Raw genomic sequence first — 19,387 nt, 5'->3', positions numbered from 1 at the left:
GAGACAATGTTCAACTAGAGTCCATGTAGGACGCAAGCAGCAGACCTCAAATCTGGAAGGTAGAACTTGGGAAGCCGCCCAGGTGTGCGTTGGAATATTTAAGTCTAGAGTTAACAAAGACATGGGTGAGAATTTAAGCAGCATACGAGCTGAAGCAGTTGGGTGATGTTAGAAATAGGAGGTATTAGTGATAGCATGGAGAAGCTCAACTCGAGGTCAAATATGACACTAGAGTTGTGAACAATCTATTCACCCTCATTTTTATGACACGCCAAATGATGTGTGCCAGGCTGACAAATCCACGAGGGAAACTTAATCACGTGGTCATAACAATTTTGTAATTATTTCGACGAGATGCGTGCCCTGAATTCAGTAGTAACAAGTCCACCAAGACTTCAGAGATTTTTTTAGAAAAATAAATTGAACGTTTATTAACAAAGAAAAGATTTCAAGTACATAGGTCTACAAATGACTACCAAAATAACTCCTAAACCCCTAATTAATCTGGATTACAGTTACACCCCTGTTAAGGCAACAGCAAAATAGATTTAAACAGGTCCAGGCAAGTCACCACAATACCCTGGATAGTAGAATTCAAAGTGGCTTTTCCCAGCTTCGGTTTCTGTAGACAGCAGCTTAATGCACAAATACTGGAGGCTTTTCATACTTCTGATAGATCTTACAATGCCTTCCTCTCTGACACATAGCCTCAATCCTTTAAACATGTTTCTCCCTTTTAATGAAAATTCCATTATTCCCATATGCCTTTGGAACTTTACTTTTCTCATAATATAAATCTTTTCAAGATGCCTATATTACCAGTAACCTTTGGAAAAAATAAACACGCTGCTTGGCCTAGCTTCTCTGGCCAGGTATAACATCCTATTATCTCTTAGAAATTTAAACTACCCTGATTTATCTAAAAATGCAAATTCTCCTCACCTCACATTCTAAAACTTCAGTCATGTTTACATATTTAGCATTTCAAACCTGGCTTCTTTTGATGATTTAAAGCCTCCAGACCAGCTGTCTCCAGTTCAATTAAATCCCACACACACACAAACTATCCAAACCCCACTAATAACCTACTTTTACGATAAATCACAATAATATTACGACAACTATTATACTTTTGTGACACTCATACAATTGCCAAGGAGAGGAAATAGAGCTGGTGCCTAGGGAATGGAATTTGTGGCAGGGACTAAAAGCAATGGCTTCAGAATTTCCAATATTTAATTGATGGAAAATTCTGCGTATCCAGTACTGGGTGTCAGGCAAACAATCTGATAATTTAGAGATAGTGGTGCAATCAAGAGAGGTAGTGATGAGATAAAGCTGGGTGTTGTGGTGTATGCTTGGAAACTGACTCCTCATTTTCAGTGAATGTTGCCAAGGGGCAAATTGTAGATGAGAAATAGGAATGGGGGCTGGATGGATCATCACGGATCCCCAAAGGCAACAGTGCAGGAGCAGGAGCAGGAAATGAAGCCATTGCAAGTGATTCTCTGGCTGTGACTGGATAGATAAGAATGGAAACAGGCGACTAGTCCACCCCAGCTGTACAAAGGTGGGGAGGTGGTCAACCATCTCACAAAGGTTGCAGAAAGATGAGGAGGAATAGTTGATTTTTGTCACAGTCACGAAGGTTGTCATTTGTAACTTTGGTAGAAGTTGTTTCAGTACTGAGGCAGGGCAGAAACCTAATTTAAACATGAATGCTGGAAAGACAAGCACAGATTAGCAAGGCAACCACATTCTCAAAGGTCTTTGGAGAGGAAAGGGAGGTTGGAGATGGAACAGTAGTTTGCAGGGATGGAGAGGTCAGGGGTTAGTTTTTTTAAGGAGGGCTGTGATGATGGTAGATTTGAAGGCAAAAGGGACCATACTCCAGGAGGGAGAACTGTTAATAATATCAGTTATCATGGGAGTCAGGAAGGGACACAAGGTCAGCAGTTTAGTGGGAAGAGGGTCAAGGGAGCAGGAACTAGGTCTCATGGACAAGAGAAGGTATGGGAGCGCTTCACTCTTATTGTTGGAGATGAGGGCAGAGGAAACAACAAGGTGCTATATAAATGAAAGACTTTGTTAGTTGTATACAAGTATAAGTCTGTCTTTTTTAAATTAACATTCATAGGAATGGTACTAAGGGAATGTGTTACAATGATATGAGCATATTAAATATTTCACCAATCAGAACATCCAACCTCCCACACTGAGTGAAAGCTAGTTCAATAATCTGTAGATCTGAACAGAGCTTTCCCCATGACATCATTTCCTCATGCTTGCCCTTTGACCCTGTTAAATTGCTGTTCTGCTGGAGCCTGCTGATGGGAAGTGACTGAAGTGTTCGGGAGAAGGAAGCCATTCCAAACATAGCATTCCCCCCATAGAATGTGCACAATTGCAGTGTTGCTGGGCTGTCTTATTGGCAGCAGTTACCACACAGCCTGAAATCCTCTATCTCTTGAGCATTTCACAAATGTAATCATTGTCAAACTGAGCCTCTTATATTGAAGGGGCACGTCTTCACCACAGAGGGTACAAGCCAATTATCCCTGTAGATTGGCAGGATGATAATTACAATATTCCAACGAAATAGCTCGCACTGCATTCGGATGTAGTTCAATGTCTAATTTCCTACCGTATTTTAATGTACGTTTTAATAAGGTCAGAGGCTGAAATGGCTAATGTGACATTCCCCATGTTTAAAACTTACACAAGCCATCTCTATAATTGTCTGTTTTATTTTACATTTTGTTAAAAATTTTGTGCAAATCCCCTGTCCTGCGCACTCTTCCCGCTCCTTATGTCCTCACTGTGTTGGTAACACATTTAATTGTGCCATCACCCTGCCTGAAAAAAAGAAGGACTCGTATTTAAACAGCACCTTTCGTGACCTCAGGACATCCCAAGGCACTTTACAGCCAATTAAATATTGTCACTGTTGTTATGCAGGCAATATGGCAGGGTCCTGGAAACAACAATGTGATAATGACCAGGTAATCTGTTTTAGTGATATTAGTTGAGGGATAAATATTAGCCAGGCTATTCACAGAATCACAGTGCAGAAGAGGCCCTTCGGCCTCCCATTTACCAGCACTTGGCCCATAGCTTTGAATGTTATGACATACCAAGTGCTTATCCAGGTACTTCTTAAAGGATGTGAGGCAACCCACCTCGACCACCCTCCCAGGGAACGCATTCCAGACCGTCACCACCGTCTGGGTAAAAAAGTTTTTCCTCACATGCCCACTAAACCTCCTGCCCCTCACCTTGAACTTATGTCCCCTTGTGACTGACCCTTCGACTAAGGGGAACAGCTGCTCCCTATCCACCCTGTCCATGCCCCTCATAATCTTGTACACCTCGATCAGGTCGCCCCTCAGTCTTCTCTGCTCTAACAAAAACAAGCCAAGTCTATCCAACTTCCCTTCATATCTTAAATGTTTCATCCCAGGCAACATCCTGGTGAATCTCCTCTGCACCCCCTCCAGTGCAGTCACATCCTTCCTATATTGCGGATAACTTATTTGCTGTTCCTTGAAATAGTGCCACAGAATCTATTGTGTACAACTGTTAGAGGAGAGGGGGCCTCAGTTTAATGTCTTATCCAGAAGACAGTATCTCTTACAATACAGAATTGACTCAGTACTGTACTCAACTGTCAACCTAGATCTTGTGCTTATGCTTCTGTAGTGGGACTTGAACCCGGAGCTATTGGACCCAGTACTGCCACTGAGCTACAGCTGACACTTTCCCAGGAACTCAAAACTGGAACTTCCTCCCTCTCTCAATTCTTTTTATTCTTTCACAGGATGCGGATGTTGCTGGCTAGGCCAGCATTCATTGCCCATCTCTATTTGCCTTTGAGAAGATGGTGGTGAGCCGTCCTCTTGAACGTCCATCTGGTCTAGTGCAATCGTACAATGCTCTGAGGGAGGGTGTTCCAGGATTTTGAATCAGCAATAGCAAAGGAAAGGCGATATTGCTCCAAGCCAGGATGGTGTGTGGCTGAGAGGTGAACTTGCAAGTGGTGGTGTTCCCATGCATCTGCTTTCTTTGTCATTTTAGGGGAGCGGTTACAGATTTGAAAGATGCTGTTGAAGGATTCTTGGTGAGTCCCTGCACTGCATCTTGTAGATGGTATACACTGCTGCTACTGTACGTCAGTGATGGAGGGAGTAAATATTTAAGGTGGTAGATGGGGTGCCAATCAAGTGGGCTGATCTGTCCTGGATCATGTTGAACTTCTTGAGTGTTGTTGGAGCTGCACTCATTCAAGCAAGTGGATAGTATTCCATCACACTCCTGACTTGTGCCCTGTAGCTGGTGAACAGGTTTAGGGGAGTCAGGAGGCGAGTTACTCACCGCAGGATTCCTAGCCTCTGACCTGCTTTTGTAACCACGGTGTTTATCTGGCTGCTCCAGTTCAGTTTCTGCTCAGTTTCACCCCCAGGATGTTGATAGTGGAGATTCAGTGTTGCTAATGCCATTGAATGTCAAGGAGCGATGGTTAGATTCTCTCTTGTTGGAGATGGTCATTGCCTGGCACTTGCATGGCACAAATGTTACTTGCTACTTATCAGCTCAAGCTTGAATATTGCCCAAGGGTACTGAGGGAGATGAGAGTGGAAATTGCAGAGGCACTGGTGATAATCTTCCAGTCTTCCTTAGACACAGGGGAGTTGCCAAGGGCTGGAGAATTGTGATTCTTACACCCTTGTTCAAAAAGGGGCGCAAGGATAAAGCTGGCAGCTACAGACCAGTCAGTTTGACCTCAGTGGCAGGGAAACTTCTGGAAATTATAGTTCAGGATAAAATCAACGTTCACTTAGACAAATGTAGGATAAGTAAGGAAAGCCGGCATGGATTCATTAAAGGAAAATCATGTTTAGCTGACTTGCTGGAGTGTTTTGAGGAGGTAACAGAGAAGCTAGATAAGGGAAACACTGTTGATGTGATGTATATGGATTTTCCAAAGGCATTTGATACAGTGCCACACAACAGACTAGTGAGCAAAATTCTAGGTCATGGAATAAAATGGAAAATAGGCACTCAGATAAGAAATTTGCTGAGTGACAGGAAACAGAGAGTAGTGATAAATGTTTTTCAAATTGGAGGAAGGTTTGTAGTGGAGTTCCTCAGGGGTCTTCCTGATATATATTAATGACCTGGACTGTGGGGTGCAGAGCATGATTTCAAAATGTATAGATGATACGAAGATTGGAAATGTTGTCAGTTGTGCTGAGGATAGCCATGAACTTCAAAGGGACATAGATATGTTGGTGGATTGGGCAGACAAGTGGCAGAGGAAGTTCAATGCAGAGAAGTGTGAGGTGATCCATAATGGCAGGAAGAATATGGTGAGACAGTATAAAATAAAGGGAGCGACTCTAAAGGAGGTGCAGGAACAGAGGGACCTCGATGTGTGTGTACATGGGTCATTGAAAATGGCAGGGCATGTAGAGAGAGCAGTTAACGCTTATACTATCTTAGGTTTTATTAATAAGGGCATTGAGTACAAGAGTAAGGGGGCCATATTAAACATGTATAACACACTAATTAGGCCTTATCTGATGTACTGCATCCAGTTCTGGGCACCATACTTGAAGGATGTGAAGGCGTTGTAGAGAGTGCAGAGGAGATTCACAAGAAGAATTCCTGGGATAAAGAACTGTAGCTATGAGGATAGATTGGAGAGGTTGGGACAGTTTTGCTTGGAGAAAAGAAGGCTGAGAGGAGACTTGATAGAGGTATTCAAGATCCTGAGGGGTATGGACAGGGTAAATAGTGAAAAACTGTTCCCACTCAAGAGAACATCAAGAACTAGAGGGCACAGATTCAAAACAATTGGCAAAAGGAGTAAATGTGATATGAAGAAAAAAATTTTCACCCAGAAGGTGGTTGGAGTCTGGAACAAACTTCCTGAAAGGGTGGAGGAGGCAGATTTGTTCAAGGTATTCAAAAGGGAATTGGATTGTTACCTGAAGAGAATGAATGTGCACAGTTACGGAGTTAAGACAGGGAAGTGGGACTAGGTGGAATGCTCTTTCAGAGAGCCAGTGCAGACTTGATGAGCCAAATGGCCTCATTCTGTGCTGTAAAGATTCTGTATAGGTACTGCTTGATAGCACTATCGACAACACCTTCCATCACTTTGTTGATGATGGAGAGTAGACTGATGAGGTGGTAATTGGCTGGATTGGATTTGTCCTGATTTTTGTGGATAAGACATACCTGGAAAATTTTCCATATTGCTGGGTAGATGCCACTGGGACAGTTTGGTTAGGGGCACAACTAGTTCAGGAGCACAATTCTTCAGTACTGTTGCCGTAATATTGTCAGGGCCCAGTGCCTTCAGTCATTTCTTGATATCACATGAAGTGAATCAAATTGGCTGAAGACTGGCACCTGTGATACTGGGAATCTCAGGAGGAGATCTAATTTTCTCATTTTCCAACTCATTAAAACGTCCCCTACTTACTGATTTGTTCACAGGTATCTTGTTCACCCTTAGAACCTGGGTGATATGTTGGGCCACCAGGTGACCAACTCTCGTGGAAAAAAAATAAGTGACACTCTGGCATGAGGGTCCATTAGATTGGGAGTGGGGTGGTGCTGCCAGAGCTGTGAGAGCACTCCAACAGGGGGAAAAGCGGGTACTGCGCATGCACGAGATTTAAAGGACCGATTTAACAGAAGAACTATGTCCCAGTAGCATTCCACAAGGGACAGTGGCCTCAAATCAGGATAATCCCATAAAATAAAGGACGGCTGGTCACCCTGCATACCATGGACATGGGACGTTCTTCTTGGTTTTTCAGAAAAACACCTAGTTCGGTACCTCTTTTGAGTAAAGCAGCACAAAAGGAGGCCACTCAGCCCATTGTGCAAATAACAGCTCATTGAAAGAGCTATACAATTAGTCTCACTCCCTTATGAAGTTTAGGTGGATGAATTCCCATCATAGCCACTACATAGACTCCACCATCAACAGACAAAGCTTAGGGAGGAAATTCCAGAGCTTGGGACCTATCTGGCTGAAGGCAAGGCTGCAAATGGCGAAGCAGTGAAAATCGGGCATGTGCAAGAGGCCAGAATTGGAAGATTACAATCATCTTAGCAGGTTGTGGGGCTGGCGGAGATTACAGAGATAGGGAGCAGCAAGGCCAAGAGGAATTTGAAGTTAACGAAATGAATTTTTAAATGAGGTGTTGCTAAACCGGGAGCTGATGTTAATCAGTGAACACAGCAATGTCAGATGAGCAGGGCTTGGTTCAAATTAGGATACGGTCATCAGTATTGCCTATGACAAAGCTGTACTCTCCTGCATGTAGTGGGTGAAAAGCTATAAGCTGGGACTGCTGAATTTTACAATATGTAAAGATTAATGCAGTTAAAGGTCTTCCCTAAAGATCACAGATCTTTTTCACAAACTGTTTGCAGGCTAAGTACATAAAAACAGGATGAGGCCATTCAGCCCCTCAAACCTGTTTCACCATTCAATTAGATGATGGCTGACCTGAATCTTAGCCCTATATAACCACCATAGTTCCATATCCCTAAATACCCTTGCCTAACAAAATGTATTAACCTCAGTTTTAAAATTTTCAAATAGCCCCCAGCCTCAACAGCTTCTTGGAGAGTTCCAGATTTCTGGTACCTTTGTGTGAAGAAGTGCTTCCTGACATCATGGCTTAACTCTAATTTTAAGATGCTATCCCCCTTGTCTGGATTCTCCTTCATGAGGAAATAGTTTCTCTCTATCTGCTTCTTTCAACTGCTTTATTCATTTTAAATACCTCAGACAAATCAAGCCTTAAACTTCTATACTCGGGGAATATGAGCTGAGTGCATGTAATCTGCCCACCATTCTGGTATCATTTTGGTGAATCTGCAATGCAAGGCAAAGGCCAGTATGTCCTTTTTGAAGTGCAGTGGTCAGAACTGAATGCAGTACTTCAGACTAAACTTTACATAACTAAAGCTTTACATAACAGCAACATAGCTTTGACGCATTTGTATACCAGCTCTCTTGAGATGGAGCAAACATTCCACTAGCTTTTTTAATAGTTTTTTCCCACTAGCTTTTAGTGATGCCTAAATTTCTCTGCTCCTCCACAACAGCAAGAAGCTGCTCTGATCTGTCTTTCTGTAGAATCACATCCCAAGTCGCTTCACAGGGCTACAGTCAGGAAAAAAAGGGTGATATTAGGACAGGTGATCAAAAGCATGGTCAAAGGTTTAGGTTTTAAAGGAGGCTCTTTTAGGAGGAGAGTTTACAGTCATGCAGAATTCATCATCAGGAAGAGTTTCACCCCATTGTATGCTGAATGAAAGTCATCAGATCTGGGGAATGAGGCTCTTTTAAATGTTAATGCCTCAGTGTCAGCATTGAGTCCTCCTATATCAGGTCAGGATCAGAGTGAAGTTCCTTTCACTCTGCCCTGAGTGAGTCTTTAACTCAACTTCTAACCAACAGCGTCACTGCATCAGTGTGAATCTTCTTATTTTTTGTCCTGTCAAAGGCTGCGCTGCACATTCATGCTCACTTTTGTGCTTCAAGCTTGCACTCAAAGGCCTAGGTTAACATTCCTAAGACTTATGATACATAAAAACCTTGCAGACTACTGGGAGATCAGAGAGAGAGAGAGAAGGGGGAAGGAGAGAATCTGTGCGCAGTAATTTTGCTGCTTGTATAAACGGGGTTTCCTACACATTCCCGGTGAAGTACCAGTGAAGAAGCTCTGGGGACATTCCCAAGCTTTTATATTAATTAGCCTAGAAATTCAATTGCGGGTGGAGGGAACAATCCTGGAACAGCATCTGAAGAGGTTGAAACAAGCCCAATAGTTAAGTTGGGTGATTGGAGGCCAGTTTGCAGCAGTGCTGATCTGGATCTGGATCTGGATCTGGATCATAGTGTTCAGCATTAACTTGACCTTTGCCACAACAAATAGAGTGACAGAATGGGATTCCATAAAAGCTTAACTCTCTATCCCTCTCTTTCCCTTCTCCCTTTTTTCCTTCCCTTATTCTTTCTCTTGCCCTCCCTCTTTTTCCTACATCTTAGAATTCCTCAATTATTTTCACCCTTTCCTGTGCCTTTCTATTTCTTTGTTCCCTAACTCTCCTTCCCTCTTCCACCAACCTCTCCCACTTTCCTTCTGCCTCTCTTTCTTCCCAGTACCCTACTCCCTCTCCCTATCTCCCAATTTCCCCCTTTCACTTCCCCTCCCATTTCAGATAAATTATTGATGTATTTTAATTGATCAGACATTCTTTGGCTTCCACCGGTGGTGTAGTCAGACATTTTGAGGTGCAGGAGCTCTAAGAAAATGTAGTTGGCCCTATCATTTCTAAATCTACTATTACATTGTTTTCTTGTGTATTAATCATTTGAGTCCTTAAAAATTGTAAACTATGCTTTTTAAGTGAAAAATATTAGTGCTGGTAGGTGGTAGGCATTTTATTTTGAACTGTGTGGTATTTTGAATAATTAGTCTTTAAAGGTAGCTAGAATTTCATTATGCAACATTTTACAGGCTGAGTACCCATTATCTGAAATCCTCGGAGCCGATCGCATTTCGGATGTCAGGTAATTTCGGTTTTCGGATACTGCACATAGGACTAGGCTCGCTTACATTACAATAGCCTAAGCATAGGCTAACTACAGTTTGAGTAAAATGGTGAGAAAAGTAAGAAGTATCACTAAATAATAGATACAGGGTACCTGTAATAAGTTCCTACCTGTGGCGCCATCTGCTATTCTGCTTGAAGGAGAGGGTTCCGAGTGTCGATGCACTCTGCTGGGCAGGTTCACCTGCCTCATCAACATTGGTTTTTGTTCCATAAGCATGTATTTTATTTTATAGATTGACATTATTTCTTGCTCATTTATAAATCCACTTGCTCGAATACACCTATCAACCCATCACACATCTAAATAATATTGCCTATGGGCACTTAGTCTTTTTTCCTGTCCCACATTTCCTCTGTCCACACATCCACACAGGGATACAGACCTGCCACTGTATCAAGCTCAGTTTCAGATGTACACTGTGGTCAGTTTTGACTCTGACCCTGAGGCAGCTGCAGTATTGGGGCTCTCCCCTCCTCCATCACTCAGTATGACTGTACTTGAATGTTCTTTACTTTCTGCACTTTCTCAATGAAAGAAGGAGGTGATGCTTTTTGTTTCCCGATCATTGTGTTGCTATCAGGAGGTTTGACAGTTTGATTATTTTTTTCCCCCCAATTACACATATAGCAGGCTCTTGGGCTTGGAGATTTTAGAAATTGTCCTGCCTCCTGTAGGCAGCTATTAGCAATTCTGACTGAGGCCTTTCTCCCTTCAGGCTAGCTGTGAGTACTGAGTAGGCCAGTAGATTTTAGGCTGTTTCATTTCATAAGCTATTAACCTGCCATTTCAAGGCACCAGGAGCTGGGCGTCTGGGAAAAAAGCCAAAATATGTAGACACTAAACAGGCGACGACTGGCACGTATGTGATGGTGCCAGAAACGGAAAGTAGCTTTGGCACATTATTCACCTCCAGAGTTTCAATCTCATCTTCTGCAATTCCTGTGGATCTCCACATATACTCAAGCTTCACCTTCCAAGCACACTTTCAGATCTTCAGCCATGTCAAGCAAAACACCACTGTTCCAAAGGCCCACAGCAACTTTCGGTTGCCTCCTCGGATCTTCACGGTTTCTTTCGACCCCGCTTTGCTTCAAGTCTCTTTCTTTAACGTGGAGCTTTCTTTAATTTTAACTTTACTTCTGGAAGTTCTGGGACCTTTTTCCTGCCCCTCTTGCTGTGTCCTGCTAGGTGGGCCACCTCCTCTGTAATGCCCTGCTCAAGTCACCTGACCAGTAATTTTGAGGTGCTTATGCCCTTTAAGTCCTCTTCTTCTGTGCATGCACATAGGGCTGTTCCCTGGCCCAAGGAATGGCAAAAGACAAACTGTGCATATGCTGACCAGTTCCTGGCTGGCGCGTGTGCATAAGACCTGAAGGTGGCCGTAGGCTGCTGGGAAATGTAGTTCCATGGCAGTGGCAGCGGCGGCATGTTCCCAGTACTTTGCTCAGACTCGGGGAGGGCCAGGGCTGTCGATGGTCAGAAGAGGAGGTGCCGAAGTGGCACACCAGCAGCACTTCACCACTGGCTTCCACTGCACTTTAAATGCCTTACAAATTTAATTGTGCTGATATCTTTACTCACTTACAGGGAACATAATCAGGAGGATCAATAACCAGAGGTCACAGATTTAAGATAATTGGCAAAACATGCAGGGGGGAAATTGTGAGAAATTTTTCATGCAGTAAGTTTTTACAATCTGAAATGCACAGTCTAAAAGAGTAGTGAGGCAGATTCAATCGTAACATTGAAAAGGGGATTGGATAATACTTGAAAAGGAGAACACAGGTGGAGCTCACACTCAGATTGAAGAGACCAAGTTCGTGAGGATTTAAATGAGACTGGAAGATTCGCCTAGCTTACAGCAGCTTACTTTTGGTTACTATCTGTAATTTGGGAAATGTCCCAAGGGGTATCACAGAGTAAGACATCAGGCAATAGAAAGACAGCCTTGCGTCTATACAGATTCTTTCACAATATCAGGATGTCCCAAAACACTCTGCAGTCAAAGAAGATCGTACTTTTGAAATGTAGGAACTGTTATAATCTTGGAAAAGTGGCAGCCAATTCATGCACTGCAAGACCCCAAAATAACAATGCGATAAATGTACATATCATCTTTCTTTCACTGATGTTGAGAGGTAAATATTGGGAAGAGCACTGTGGAAAATTCCTCTGCTCTTCTACAATTAATTCAGTTGGATCCTTCGCATTCACCTGAGAAAGCAGATGAGGCCTCAGTTTAATGTCTCACCCAAAAGACAGCACCTACGGAAGTGCAGCTCTCACTTTACCTTTATTCGGTGAAGGGATATGAACATTGATGACAAGGCCAGTATATGTTGTCCGTACCTAATTGCCCTTGAGAAGGTAGTGGTGAGCTGCCTCCATGAACCACTGTAGACTATGTGGCGTAGGTACACTTACAGTAGCAGTTTGATGCAACCGAGTGGCTTGCTGGACCATTTCAGAGGGCAGTTAAGAGTCAACCACATATTTAAAATTTGTTTACGGGATGTGGGCATCGCTGGCTAGGCCAGCATTTACTGCCTATCCCTAATTGCCCTTGAGAAGGTGGAAGTGAGCTGCCTTCTTGAACCGCTGCAGTCCCTGTGGTGTAGGTACACCCGAAGTGCTGTTAGGGAGGGAGTTCCAGGATTTTGACCCAGCAACAGTGAAGGAACGGCAATATGTTTCCAAGTGGTGAGTGGCTTGGAGGGGAACTCCCATGTGCTGGTCTTCCCATGTACTTGCTGCCCTTGTCCTTTTAGGTCGTTGTGTTCATGGGCTTGGAAGGTGCTGCGTAAGGAGCCTTGGTGAGTTCCCACAGTGAAATGCTGTGGGATCCAGAGTGACATATAAGCCAGACCAGGCAAGGAAGGCAGATTTCCTTCCCTGAAGGACATAGTGAACCAGGTAGTTTGTACGACAATCCAGTAGTCTCACGGTCATCATTACTGGGACTAACATTTTTATTCCATAAAATTATAATTAATTGAATTTAAGATCCCCCCTGCTGCCATAATGGGATTTGAACTCATACTTCCGGAGCATTAGTCTAGACCTCTGGAATATTAATCCAGAAACATTACCACTAAACTACTATTCCTTGGTGTGATGCTAACATGTCAGCCTGGATTATAGGCCTGTCTAAAGTAGGTTTTGAAATCTCATATTTCTGATTCAGAGTGGGGAGTGCTACTACCAAGCGATTAGCAACATACTATCGGGAGGAGATACAAGGCTAGTCAAAATTCCAGAGTTAGGATGTGCTGAGTTTGGTACATTGCGGGTACAAGGATCCAATGTAAGTGAGCAAGGTGTAATGAGCAAATGGGATAGGATACGGTTAGTTGAATTTTGTGCAATTTGGAATTTATGGTGGGCTGTAGATAGAAATCCAGCAAGGAAGGCATCGGAAAAATGGAGTTTAGAGGCAAGGAGATGCATAAAAAGTGTTCAACCGTTATCAGCGTCCACTCTACCAATTCTTACCATACCCCATGCCTACCAGTACCTTACAAATCTATATTGAAACAGTCCGTAATCTATTAAACTTTAATGTCTTCCATATCCTATCTGTCTTCATGATTATTCACACCATGTCAGTCTCTATTATCAATGGCTCTGTGCCAGTTCATATTTGTATCCCTATCATTTTAGTCTTTACTATACCAGTCCATATTGTCTTTCATACCATTCCAGGTTGCAAAGAAAACAGCAATCTGTTCACCCCACAACCCATCACAGGCATGATGGATGCACAAAAAAGAACCAATTTGGAATCATAGAATGGTTATGGGACTGAAGGAGGCTATTTGGCCCATCATATCTGTGCCAGCTCTCTATAGGAGCAATATAGTTAGTCCTGCTCCTCTGCCCTTTCCCTATGGCCTTGCAACTTGTTTCTGTTCTGATAATTGTCCAATTCCCTTTTGAACCTACCTCCACCACACTTTTAGGCAGTGCATTCCAGATTCTAACCACTTGGTGTGTATAAAAGCTAATCCTCATGCCTCCTCTGGTTTTTTTACCAGTCACCTTAAATTGATGTCCTTTGGTTCTCAACCTTCTGCCAATGGTAACAATTTCTCTCTACCTGACTGGTTAGATTTTGAACACCTCTACCAAACCTCATCTCAACCTTCTCTTCTCTAAGGAGAACAGCCCCAACTTCTCCAACTTATCCATGTAGTTGAAGATTTTTTCTTTCTTTATTCAGTCTTGGGATGTGGACATCACTGGCAAGGCCAGCATTTGTTGCCCATCCCTAATTGCCCTTGAACTGAGTTGTTTGATAGACCATTTCAGAGGGCACTTAAGAGTCAACCACATTGCTGTGGCTCTGGAGTCACATGCAGGCCAGACCAGGTAAGGAGGGCAGATTTCCTTTGGCATTAGTGAACCAGATGGTTTTTTTTTTTTTTACAACAATTGATGATAGTTTCATGGTCACCATTACTGAGACTAACTTTCAATTCCAGATTTTATTAATTGAATTTACATTCTACCAGCTGCAGTGGTGGGATTTGAACCCATGTCCCCAGAGCAGTAGCCTGGGCCTCTGGATTACTAGACCAGTGACATTACCACTACCCACCCCCACCCCATGATATTTGATATTTTCCCACAACATATTACTAACTGTTTTAAGCTTCTGTTCATTCAGAGTACTGAGTTAATATCTGCAAAACCTATCAGAGCTGTGCCGTGTATTAAAGGTGGAATTGAGCCTGGTATTAGGGGCAGGACTGCACTGGCTTATGAGTCTTGCAGCTCTCCTTCAACATGCTACTTGATGTCAAGATACCCAATCAAAATGGGATGGTTAAGCAGCATGTAACAGATCATTGGCTTCTTGACAGGAGACAGCACAATGAAGGTGTATAGCTAGTTCATTCCACCTCCTTCAGTAAGTAGTGGCACACAATAAAGTTAATAAATAAATGAGGAATTTAAGACAGGAGAGCAGAGGTTCTGGATCTGAAGTAATGTAGCTTTGTGAAACATGTGTTATGGACAGGAGAGAGGCAAACCGAACTTCTTTATCATCTCACCAACTGTCCATTAGCAGAGATGTTTTTGAATTATATTTAAAGTAGGCTGTCATGTGTTTCCCGAAATCCTCAGTTTGTGTGCTCTAATTTTAAAAATAATTTGCAGCAAACTCATGTTATGATTAACTCAGAAGGTTATTTACATTCAAACCTGGGGCGGGGGATCAGGGGGAATGTTTGCAACCTCACAAACACCCACGTCTACAGCAAGGGGAATAGAAAAGAGGGAGTTTTTTTAACAACTATGAATAACAACAGTAAAAAAAACCGTACAGAAGTAAATTTTAGTTCACGTGATTTCCAGAGTCCAGATAGTCAAAGTCCAGAGGGGGTTTCCTTCGGTTCAGTTCAGACAAGTCCTTAGTTAAAGACAGCAATGCGATAGCCTTTTTGCAGCAAATGATGATGATGCACGAGGAGATTTCTATGCTCAGACTGCTTGGTAAACCTTGATCAGAGACAGGCTTCAAGGAATTGAGACACAGTGACCAGCTGCTTGGTCAGCTGGGAATCCTGCTGTAGGTCTGTTTGATTCATTGGTCATTCAGCAGACTGACGGTTTCTCAGTTTTCAAAGGAATATAAAGATTTCAAAATGGCCACTTGAGCCATGTGGCCTTCTTTCTCCACAATGATTTCAAAAGGGATGTTTATTTAATGTCTGGGATCAACTTTGATTTCAGGGCTGATAATATCTCAGCCATTAACTTTTGAAAGAGTCAGCATCTATGTTGAGGATATTATGTTGGGGAGCTATTGTCTGGGCAAATCTCCTGACTCCGCTAGAGAGATAATCTTATAAAGATACAAATTACGTCTATTGTTCCTCAATGGTCCCCTGTTGAAATGGACCTTGACAGTTCGAAGTATGAGATGTGTCTTTTAGCACTTCGGCAAGAATAACAAGTTTTGATCCCTATAAGTCCCCCTGATTTTGTGATTATAATGTCCTTAGAATTGGGTGTGAGATTCCACAACAATGAGAAAATGATTCTCTTGTTCTTGTAACTCCTGTTGGAAGCTTCCAGAACAAAGGGCCAATCCTGTGGTCATGTTACTTGTAGCAGCCAACTTGTTGGAGTTCAACAGCAAGTCCATTTTAAAAATAGCAAAAAATAAACAGTCTGATGTACACACTTTAGATTTCTTTCATGTCTTAGTGATATAACACATTGAAAATATTGAAAACATTTCTGCTGCGCATATCATCTAAATATCCTGATGTTGGTCCTTTGATGGCACAGCCAGTTTGTCTAGTGGCGGTTGAGCCTTACAGACCAGAAAACTGGTAGATTCGATTCCTGATCTGTGTTGAATTAACTGATCTCATCCAGGGGAGCAGCAAGGTGTTACAATTGGTCACAGAAGAACAAATATCAGCAAGAGTTCCCTGATCACTGTCTAAAAACCCCTGGTGGAAGTACAAATGCATGGATCTTAGACTCAGCCGTGAAAATCCAATGGTTGAATAGCAACTTGAAAGCCGTTAAGAGTGGCCACTTTGAGGAGGCACTGGAGTGCCAACTCCTAACAACATATTCATGGAGTAGGAGGAGGAAGTGAGGCAATTGGCACAAAAAAGTTATCATTTATAATGTCAAGGAAAAACAAAGCGTGCATTGATGTAAAAGCATTGTATGTGCGAATGACACAAGCCAGGTGGGACTGATTGTTAATGTGGTTGGGAACCATAAATTATTATGATTGACTAAATTGATATATGAATGAGGAACTGCCTCAATATCTGAGAGTTTGAATGCAATAGATGGAGCACCACAGGATGAAAGAGACTGAGGTAGTCCCAGGGTCAGTACTTGCATTCTCCCTTGAATCTGCTGGTTTCAGCTGGGTGATTTGGAAAGTATTACAGTTAACCTCAATGCCCTGAAATAGAAAGAGGCAAATATGAGGTTTGTCATTATTAAGTGGCTTCTGGTGTGTGTGTGTATGTGTGTGTGTGTGTGCGTGCGTGCGTGACTGTGCCTCTGCCTGTGTGTGCATGTATGTCTATACATGTTGGAAGCTGACAGCATTTGCCTTGGTTGCAGTGGCTCCTTCACTGACTACATTTATAGCTGAAGATTGGTCAGTGGTCATGAGAATGGGGGCTTTCTGGTGTTGGTGGAACCACACCACAAGAAGGAAGTGGAGGTTCAGATTTTGGAAGAAATATCTGAGCGGGGAATTGGTTCACTGTCAGATAGTAGTTGAACATTTTCTGATTCTTAGATTCTAAACACCCAAAATGACCATTGACCACAATCACCTAGAGAGCAACTTAGTCGTTGTAGCTGAAAGATCATGTTGTTCATTTCATTAACTTAGTGAGTGCGTTGAATTTCATAACCTTTGTTCCATTTTGCAGAGACATTGCACTTTTTCTTTCTTTGATGTTCATTTTCATTCAGTGCATCCATTATGCCATTCATGTAGCCACTCATGTAATCATCATTCCATTCTTCCCACCAGAGCCAAACAGGACACAGCCCTCCTCCCGCCTACACTCCCATGTCAGGAGTAAGTATTGAACATCCTGTACCAGATAAACTCAAGTCAATAAGAGGTGTTCGAAGAAACCATTCAGAATCAGTAAGAGATACTCTTTCTTTATTACTTGTAGGAACTAACAGATGAGCCCATTGCACAGGGAACTGTTCCGCAGAAGGCGGGCTGCCCCTCACCTTGAGATCCCCCTCATGCCTGCTGACCTGCCACGTAAGGCGCTGAGTGGAGACAAAGCAAATTACAATGAGGCAAGAATGATAAAGGCGGCAGGTCATCCCATGGAGCTCCGAACAGCTGCTGTAGAGGTTTGCTAGAAGTTTCTGAAGGAGAAGTCCTAATCTCCTGCATCAGCTCTGAAACGGTGCAGGGCACAGGGACAAGGGTGAAAGAGAGGGGAGGAGGTGTGGAACTGGGGGGAAGTGAAGTTATGGAACAAGGAAGGAATATCCAAAAAATGTGTACTGGTGGGGTGAATGTTATTCGCATTCCTGTTAATGCGTTTTCAATTCAACTAGTTCTGAAGATAAATGGATTGAAAATAATTTGGAATCTAAAATTTTATTTTTTAACTCTTTGTTTCCTTATTTGTGTGCATAATCCTTTGATAGTTTGAAATATAAACAGTGTGTTGTTATCAGCAGGACTGACCAGTACTGTATGTACTGGACAGTCTTAAGGCAATGTTAGACAGCAGAGTGCAATATAGTACAGAGCAGCAGGATACAATGTAATACAATACAATGAAGTGCAGTCCATGTAGCTCAGTACAGCGTGGTATTATGTATCTAACCCATGCTGTACCTGGCCTGGGGGGATTTTTTCAGAACAGTGTAAAGGGAACTTTACTATGTATCTAAACCATGTTGCACCTACCCTAGGAATGTTTGATGAGAAAGTGTAGAAGGACTCTTACTTTATATCAAACCAGTGCTGTACTGGATCTAGAAGTGCTGAGTGAGACATGAGGTGTTTGAAATTTGAAGTGTCCTTTCTAGAATCAACAACACAAGCTTCACAAAACATGAAAATTTGTATTGATACACTAAAGAATTTTAAAAAGTAAAAGGCCTTTTTGACCTTTTTTCTTATATAATCGTTCTCCATCCCCTCTATGGACTCATGAAAGGAAAGATTTGATAAAAAGAGATTTGTGATAATGTAGAGAGGGTATCAAAAAAAAAGTACTATGACCTTCACAGCCACAAGTCTTTGAAGATGGCAGAACAAGTTGAGAAGGCTGTTTACAGAAAAAAAATCATACAGGATCCTTGACTTTTCTAATTGGAGGCATAGAGTACAAAAACACGGAGGTGATAGTAAACTTTTATAGATACTATTTGGATCTCAACTGAAGTATTGTGCAAGATTTTAACTCACTCAAAACACATCACTTGCAAGGATTTAAAATCAGGCTCATTGTGTCTAATTCTGGGCCCTTCTCCTTAGAGCAGAGAAGGTTAAGGGGAGATTTATTGCAGAGTTTTGACAGAATGCTGCTGCTTGTTGCTACTCCTATCAGGAGATTTGCTGTCATGGTATGACAGAATAGATAGGGAGAAAGTGTTTCCACCAGCAGCAAGGTCAGTGTCCAGGTGATACAGATTTAAAATAATTGACAAAAATACCAAGGGACAGATGAGGAAACTTTTTTTTGCATGTTATGATCTGGAAGGCATTGCCTGCAAGTGAATTAGAAGCACTTCAAAAGTAACTTTCAAAGGTGAAGTGGATATCACTAAGAAGGAAACAGGCAGGGCTACAGGAACAAAATGGAGAAGTGGGATTAATTGGATAGTTTTTTCAGCAGGCCAACTTCTGTGCTGTATAATTCTACAACCTATACACATTTGAAGGAAAAGAAATGATAACAAACATAAGATATTGCAAGGAAATGTGTGACTATGGGCGACTGAGGGGGCGAGGCTCGCTCGCCGATGCGTAAAATGACGCGCGGGTGGTGTCGGGCAGAACCCCCAATGTCATCCCGCTCCATTTAAATTTTCAGGTAGGCTGGGGTGCAGCAAAATCAGCTGTGTGCCCGCTGACCTGTCAATGGCCAGTTGAGGCACATGCGTGAAAGAGCACACTCTCAGGTTTAGGAATTCCCGCCCGCACGCTTCCGTGCGGACATCACGCTGGGCGGGCCTTAATTGGAGGCCCGCCTCTGCAAGCCCACACTTCAA

At 42.6% G+C, this 19,387-nt stretch overlaps 1 protein-coding gene across 1 annotated transcript in view; it reads left to right on the top strand.

Annotated features, from left to right (window-relative positions):
• Positions 1–19,387, top strand: part of LOC121285134 (receptor tyrosine-protein kinase erbB-4-like) — a 1,067,779-nt gene that overhangs the window by 1,010,248 nt on the left and 38,144 nt on the right. Inside the window, exon 26 of the mRNA XM_041201314.1 lies at positions 17,169–17,216. Within this exon, the coding sequence (XP_041057248.1) occupies positions 17,169–17,216 (48 nt within the window). The remainder of the gene's footprint in view (positions 1–17,168; positions 17,217–19,387) is intronic.

The sequence above is a fragment of the Carcharodon carcharias genome, chromosome 12 (assembly GCF_017639515.1).
Source record: "Carcharodon carcharias isolate sCarCar2 chromosome 12, sCarCar2.pri, whole genome shotgun sequence".
Lineage (NCBI taxonomy): Eukaryota > Metazoa > Chordata > Chondrichthyes > Lamniformes > Lamnidae > Carcharodon > Carcharodon carcharias.
Note: the sequence above shows the minus strand (reverse complement) of the source record. Positions and strands in the feature narration are given on the sequence as shown.